The following is an 8,483-nucleotide window of genomic DNA, read 5'->3' as shown; positions in this document are numbered from 1 at the left end:
TTGAAATAACTTATAAAATATTTTAAACTTATATCATTTAAATTCTATGATAAATAAAAACTAGGAATTTGAAATATATTTTTACAATTTAAAAGAAATCAAAGTAAATAATTTTTAATGAATGTGATAAACTAGAGAAAAAAATCTTTATTTTTGAACCCTTCATTTCAACCCAATGGTCTAAAAGATTTTAGTCCAATTAAATGTTTAATTTCATACAATAAATTAATATTTATTAAATTAAATTTTACAAAAATAATGAAATAATAAATAGGTATTATAAGGTATAAATAATATATATGTGTAAAATGAAAAAAAAATCTTTATGATATGTTATTATTAAAATAATATTACAAGAAAGAATTTTAATATTAAAAAAATATATGTTTAATGTATTTTATATAGTGCAATAATATATTAATTAATACTTGATGTAAATAAAATTATAGAAATAGAAAAAGAAACAAAAGGAAAAAAAATCTCTATTTCTTAAACTTATTTATTTATTTTAATTGCAAATAAATAATTTACAAAAAAATGATTAAAAAGTTCTGAAAATTACTAAATTTGTAATCAAATTTGTTTACTATACTTTAACAGATTTTGACAATAATAGCAATAACACATCTTTTATAGTAGTTTCTAATTTGCAATTATGCAGTTTTCATTATATTTTTTCCCCCCTTAGATATGGATTTCATTATGTGTTTGGTTATATAGGATATTCTGAGCTAATAATAAATATTGATTTTACAAAAAAGTAATGGTATAGTAGAGTTAATTTATTTGTATAACTTGATCTTACTTGACTAATGATTATAATGAAATGATTAGGAAGTAGAATGGATCATAGAAAGGAGTTCGTGTGTGTATTCGCAAATGGACGAATTTTTAATGGCCTAGCCGGTGTAACATTTGAATCTGATAATGTGAAAATTATCAAAGTTGATGAAAACATTACCTTAGGCAAATTGAAGCAAGTTATTGGACGAAAGTTGCGACTTCCTCCCCATCAAAACGTGACAAATTTAGTATATAGGTATCCTACATGCATAAATCCACCACAATACCAAGCATGGAATTTGGAAGATGATATAGATATAAAACAAATGTGGCAAGTGACTAGAAGATTTTCAACTCAATTAACATGTGCAGAGTTATATGCTAACATATGTGATTTACCAGATAATGGCCATGTTGAGTCACAACCCATAGGTAATTATGTCGAAAATATGCCCCCATCAAGTAGCAATAGGGTGAATATGATAGAACAAGAATCTATGTTTAGTGATCACATGGAAAGTTTTCAACCATTTGAACTCCCCATAAATGGTGGGAACATTATATCATCATGTTCTCTTTCTCACGTAGAAGATATCATGGATGAATCAGAGGATAAGGAAGAATATGATTCTTATTTAAATGCTAGTAACGGGGATGATAATAGTGACAATGACAATGAATATGACGAGATGAATGAGCAAAATCAGGTTGCAAATGCTTCCTTGTCACAAATTCATGTTGAGTCAGTTACAACTCCTGAATTTGGTGAATTAGAAGATATTCTGCATGTTAGTGATAATGAAGAGTTAAATGTTGGGAAAATATTTAGCAATGTCCAAGTTTTAAGACGTGCAGTCAAACTATATTCTGTTCGTGTTCATCATACATTTAAGGTCTATTATTCTTGTAAAAAGTATGAAGAATATCGTTGTGTTAATTATGGAGAAAATTGCAATTGGAGAGTGAGGGCTTGCAAAAAGGAAAGCAAGAACTATTGGCAAATTACAAAATATGGGGGGCCTCACGTATGCTTGAGCACGTCATTAACTCAAGACCATCCAAAGTTGGACGTAGATGTTATATCATCCTGCATTGTGGCAATGGTAACTGACAAACCAGATGTGAAAGTGTCACAAATTATTGAGAGGATGCAATCAATGTTTGGTTATACTGTGTCATATAGGAAAGCGTAGAAGGCAAAACAATTAGCAATTGCGGTTGCCTTTGGAAATTGGGAGACCTCATATTCCTTGCTCCCAAGATGGTTAGCTGTAGTTCAACACTTCATGCCTGGGTCATGCATATATTTTTCAAACAAATAATGCTCTCAAGTCAATACAAACAGTCAACTGATTGAAATGCTTCATCGTGTTTTTTGGACATTCAAGCCATGCATAGATACATTTCTGTATTTAAAGCCCATTATACAAGTTGATGGAACATTCTTATATGGAAAATACAAGGGCACATTGCTTATGGCAATATCACAAGATGGCGATCGAAATGTTGTGCCACTTGCATTTGCTATAGTTGAAGGGGAAACAAGATCTGCTTGGGCATGGTTCTTACACCTTGTACACCAATGTGTTGTAAAAGATAGAACAGGAATTTGTTTAATTTCAAATAGACATCGTTCAATTTTGGCTGCTGTTGCTCAACCCCAAGTTGGATGGCAACCACCACATGGATATCATGTTTTTTGTCTATGACACGTGGTTTATCTTCACAAAGCACATGGAACAAATTGGTTAAAAGATAAGTTTATAAATATTGGTGAGATTCCTTGTGCTTTTTATGATCTTATAACTATATGATTTTATAATCATTCTAACAAGTGCTAATAATAATATGTAGGGTATGCTTATGAACGTCATGTTGTTGACAGAGAATTAGCAGAAATAGCATTGCACCATACTCCTGCAGCTAGATGGATCGAAGCCATCCCAAAAGAGAAATGGTCACGTGCATATGACCTTGAAGGTCTTCGTTTTGGACACATGATAACCAATCTTGCAGAGTGTATGAATAATGTATTTAAAGGTGTTCGAAGTCTACCAATAACAGGTTTAGTTAAGGCAACCATGTATAGAGTCAATAATTATTTTGTCAAATGTGCCCAACAAGTTTATGCTCAAATTATGGTTGGTAAGGTATTTTTCGAAACAATGACAAAGAAGTTAGATATAGCAACACAAAGTGCATCTACGTGTGTAGTTCGAGATTTTAACAGAATAGCAACATCATTTGAGGTTATGGAGCCATATAATGTTCGATGTCGTCAATTTCGTTGGTGTTGCAAGGTGAATTTGATTGACAGAAAATGTGATTATGGAGAGTTTCAAGCAGAAAAGTTTCCATGTATGCATGCCATTGTTGCTTGTGCACGAGTAGGCATAGACCATTTACTATATGTGGATCCTGTTTTTCAGTTGGAAACCATGCAAATGGTTTATAATAATGAGTTCCAACCAGTGGGAGATGAGATGTACTAGCCGCAGATTGATTGTCCTCTTCTAATACCTAACCCATTAATGATTAGAGATAAAGGACATTCTCGCTCAAGTCGCATACGAAATGAGATGGATTGGACCACACCCAATAAACCTAACAAGTGTGGATTATGTCGACAAGTTGGTCATAACCGTTCTACTTGTCCACAAAGTGTAGCATCTCGACAATAAATTATGTATTTCACTTTTTGTAATAAAAACATTATGTTTTATGAAGATTATATTATAATTAGTTTGATTTCTTTTATATTATTTGGAATTTGTCCTTTACCTTAAGTAGAGACATTTTAAAATGGCACAACTTCCAGAAGAGATGATAAATCCTAGCCCAGAGGATAACTCTCTTTTGTATTTGCAAACCCAACATATTTCCTAACATGTGTGGAATGATAATGTAAGTAAAATCTATTTCTTATATATTATTTCATTGATGTTTCTATAATAATATTTTTTTCCCTTTTCCACTATAGGTTAACAGGGTCCTACACACTAGACGAGTCATGCACGCTAATCAAATGATTAACCCACCTAATCAAATAATTGAATATCTTATATTAGCTGGATTTTATGGTGCTACTCGAGTAGGACAGTTTGATTTGATCGAAGTTTGGTCTCAGCACTTGTTGAGAGGTGGCATCCTGAGACTCATACATTTCACACTACACGTGGAGAATGCACCATAACATTAGAGGATGTAGCTAAACAATTGGGCCTTCCATGTGAAGGAATGGCAGTTATTGACCTAACTGACTTTAATTGGCAAGACATGTGTGAATGTTTTCTAGGTATTAGACCATCTACAGATAGACTAAGTGGGCAGCGACTACTTATAAGTTGGTTGGAAGATAACTTTAATCACCTACCTGATAATACGAATGATGTACAAGTTCAACAATTCACTCGTGCATATATCCTTAGGTTGATTGGTGGATATCTCATGCCAGATAGATCGGGTAGTAGGGTGTATTTAATGTACCTTCCACTACTTTATGATCTTCAAAAAGCTGGAAAATATAGTTGGGAATCAGCAGTTTTAGCTCACCTATACAGAGAATTGTGTAATGCTACTAACTCAACTGAGAATGGGATTGGAGGATGCTTATCATTACTTCATTTATGGGCATGGGATCGTTTTCCTATGCTAGCACCACAACAACCTAGGTATCCAAATCCACAATCTGATATCTACCCTCTCTTACCTCCTTTGGGTTTTAGGTATGCTAAATTTATTAACTAACTATTTGTTATGCTCTTATATTATTAAAATTATATAATTTTTAACATTACTTTTTTGTAATAACAGATGGAAAAATGTGAGACAAAACCCACGTCCACTTGCTGCGTCTTTAATCCAATATAGGAGCTTTCTGGATAAAATGACCGATGATGAGATAATATAGCAGCCATATGAATCTCCTTATGTGCGCCAATTGATTCCTGAGTATTGCTTGACAACACCCGAAATTTGGCATGCTTCAGTTCCTTTAATATGTTTTAATATTATAGAATGGCATCATCCTGACCGTGTACTACGGCAATTTGGTCGTCAGCAACCAATTCCTTCCATGCCTGTTCATTTGAGAAATTACCACACGATCCAATTACGAGGTAGAACAACTACAAATTGGATTGACAAATACGCAGACTTCATTCAAGCATGGGATAGATGGCCACATGTAATTGTTAATGCTCCTATAGCATTTGATGAACTTGATTGAACATCTCAGTACATGCAATGGTATTGGAGACATATAAGACGATGGATTCAACATATCAGTGGCGATACAGGTCATGCGGTAAGTTTTTCATTTTTTCACCATTAATATTATTTTCTTTTACACAAAAGTTTTATTATCTTATATCTTATTATTTTTTTCAGTCTGACATAGCAGAGGAGCTATACAGGCTTTCAATTAATTCTCGTTCAACATGCCCTAGTTGTGTTGATTATCGAGATAGGGTTGCTCATGACCAGCGTAACATTTTACTTGCACTTAGAGAAAACGTTTTAATGTGAACCCTCAGCCTGCTCCACCAACAATTGAATTGCCTCAGCCACAAATTCCTCGTGATAGACCGAGCAAGCGATGAGGTGGTTACTTGTCTACCCAACCTATAATTGAAAACAAAAATGCAAGGGAACAGGAACCTCTAATTTTTACTCAGGCTTCTGACATATCACTGTCACCATCATCCCCCTTCATCTTTGTCGATCCTGCACAACTTGAGTCTCATTACATGGCACCCTCATCATCATCCCCTTCCAACTCAGCCAATCCTTCTCAATTTCAACTATTCATGACTTTATTAGATAATCCTACATTATTTTCAGCTGAATACAATGCTTCTACTTTTGAACATGGTGGACCATCAAATGAAGCATTTGTCACCCCTCGACAATCTATACATTTAAATGAATCACCTTGGTTTGATTTGAACACGCCAACTACACAAACAAATGAGACATTTGAAGCTCAAGAAATTGACATACAACAACAATGCCCACAACGTATGAGAAGAAGGCCAAGATGTGGTACTAAAAGTCACTATCAGTAAGGTGGATAATTTTTTCTTTATAAACTTAAACTTTATTTATTACTTTTTATTTTTAATCTTATACTTATTTCACAATTAGTTTTAACATTATAACATTTTTCTCTCATTATATAGTCATGATTTTGTCATTCAAATGATTGATAAATCATTATACTAATCATTTTAATCAGGAGAGAAGGGGAGAATTCATTCAACAGCAAATGAAGTTTTGAAGTTGTTCATCAGAAAAACAATTTTCATTCACCTCATGCACATCAAGGACAGATTATGAAGAAGTTGTTTACTAGATAAGTGACTTTAAAAATTATTCACCTGAAGACCGATTTTAAGTGTAATATATTAGTAAATACTTTTAAAAGTGCAGCATATTGATATATAATTTACTGTTTGTAGTATTTTGGTAAAAAAACCTGTCGTGTGGCATTTGTTCGGTTTGACAAGAAATCAAGTATTGGGCATGGGCCTTTTATGCCTGTGACCAAAATAATAATAATAATAATTTAGTCTTACAACTTAATTACTACAATTAAAAATTTACAATCAAAACATAACTTTTTTTGTTACGTACTGTTTGGTATGAGAAAGATAAAAAGAAGAGGAAATGATAGAAAATTTCATCAAGCTCTATTTGAAAAAAAATTTTAAAAAACTGGGGTTTTCAAATTTTAATCCAATATAAGTTAGATGAAGTAATATTTACTATATATGTTGTAGCCTCACCTGAGCATCGTCGGGGATTCTTATATTTGTATGCAAGGGTGAAATCGTTCTTGGCGTGAACGATTTCTAAAATCGTTCACGCCAAGAACGATTTCACTTTTTGATTTAAAAAAAAATTAAAAGTGAAATCGTTCGCGCCAAGAACGATTTCTGAAATCGTTCACGCCATGTGTGTAATTTGAAAATCGTTCACGTCAAGAACGATTTTAAATGCAACATATTGGTAAATAGTTTCAAAAGTGTAGCATTTTGGTAAAAAGTTTTACTGTTTATCGTATTTTGGTAAAAAAGCCCTTGAGGAAGAAAACATAAAATACGGGATATATCAAATCCATACAGTAATGGCCTAATGTAGTGTCGTATTGTTGTATTATTAATTGTGCGTTATATACTTTACATTTCATTTAATTTACATTTTTGCAATTTATTCTATTCTTACAAAATTTTCTTAAACTCCTCTAAAATTTAAATGATTAGTAATGTTTAAATAATTATAATATGTTGATTTGAAAAAATACATTAATACTTTTATTTAATCCTACTTAATTTTATTGATTTTCTCATTCTAAAAATTATAGTTTATTGTATTCATAGATTAATAAATTTATAAATGCTAATAAACAACCAAACAAGTACTCTGCGTAGAATAACAAGTGTAATGATGTGAAAAATCCTGCAAGTCTTTACTCTTTACTTTCATTCTAACTTGTTGGATTTATTAAACAAAAACTGCTAAAAAAAAATCTAAAACTTTAAATCAATTTCTCAAGCCCCATCATAAAATTAAATTGACGAGAGAAAAAGACTAAAACAACTCTAACTAATGCAAATCCATCACCCTTAAGCGTTCTTGTTAATAACCAAATTTTCATTTTTCATAGACATATTTTTGCTGGTCAAATGTGAGTTATATTTTTATCATTTAATCCATTTAATCATTTGATACAAAGAAAAATATATGACAAAATAAATGTAAACATATAAATATTAATGAACAGGTGAAATAAGAAGATTAACAATGAAAATTAGAAAATTTACAAAAAATATATGAAAATTCACAATACCATTGGAGGTTCTATAGAGAGAAAAATATTTACAAAAATTACAACAACATATGAGCTAACAACAAAAATTATGTAATTTCCGAAAAATATAAAAAAATTAACAACAACATATGAGGGAATTAACAATAAAAGCTAAGCTATTTATAAGAAATATTAGAAAATTGACAACAAGACATAACGGAATTAACAACAAAAATTAGGTTTTATGTTTCTTGTAAATTGTCTAATTTTTGTTGTAAATCCTCTTAAATTAGACAATTTATAACAAATATAAGGGAGTCGACAAGCAACATATAAGGGAATTACCAACAAAAATGAGATCTTATGTATATTGTAAATTGCCTAATTTTCATTATAAATACTCTTATATTTATTCTAAATTGCTTAATTTTTGTTGTCAATTCCTTACATGTCTTGTAAATCAACTAATTTTTGTTGTTAGTTTTCTTATTGTAAATTTTTTAATTTTTGCCGTTAATTCCTTTATATATTGTTGTTAATTTTTTTATAAAACGTCTAATTTTCATTGTAAATTTTCTTATTTTAATTATTTATGTAGATATTTGCAAATATTTTTTTCTCTACAAAACCTTAAATGCTATTGTAAATTTCTTTATATTTTTTTGTAAATTTTCTAATTTTTGTTGTTAGTCTTCTTATATCTCATGTTCATTCATATTTAGTTATTTGTATTTCTTTTGTTTTTGTTTTTGCAACACATGATTAAATGGATTAGATGGCAAAAATATAGCTCACGTTTGACCAGGAAAGTATGTTTATGAAAGTAAAGATTTGTATGAAAGTATGTTTATGAAAGTAAAGATTTGTATGATTTTTCATATCATAACAT

General features: G+C 30.8%; 1 protein-coding gene across 1 annotated transcript; it reads left to right on the top strand.

The window, feature by feature from the left end:
* Positions 1 to 842: 842 nt before the first annotated feature.
* On the top strand, positions 843 to 1,976 carry LOC114725093 (uncharacterized). Its single transcript, XM_028911554.1, has one exon. The coding sequence runs from the start codon at positions 843 to 845 to the stop codon at positions 1,974 to 1,976; it is 1,134 nt and encodes a 377-aa protein (XP_028767387.1).
* The last annotated feature ends 6,507 nt before the right edge of the window (positions 1,977 to 8,483 follow it).

Source organism: Neltuma alba, unplaced genomic scaffold, assembly GCF_004799145.2.
Source record: "Neltuma alba isolate B1F8T4 unplaced genomic scaffold, ASM479914v2 tig00012225_pilon, whole genome shotgun sequence".
Lineage (NCBI taxonomy): Eukaryota > Viridiplantae > Streptophyta > Magnoliopsida > Fabales > Fabaceae > Neltuma > Neltuma alba.
The sequence above is the reverse complement of the archived record's forward strand: the minus strand, read 5'-3'. Positions and strand labels throughout refer to the sequence as shown.

Coding starts and splice junctions, on each gene's coding strand:
- LOC114725093 (XM_028911554.1), top strand. CDS start 843: ATGGATCATAGAAAGGAGTTCGTGTGTGTATTCGCAAATGGACGAATT.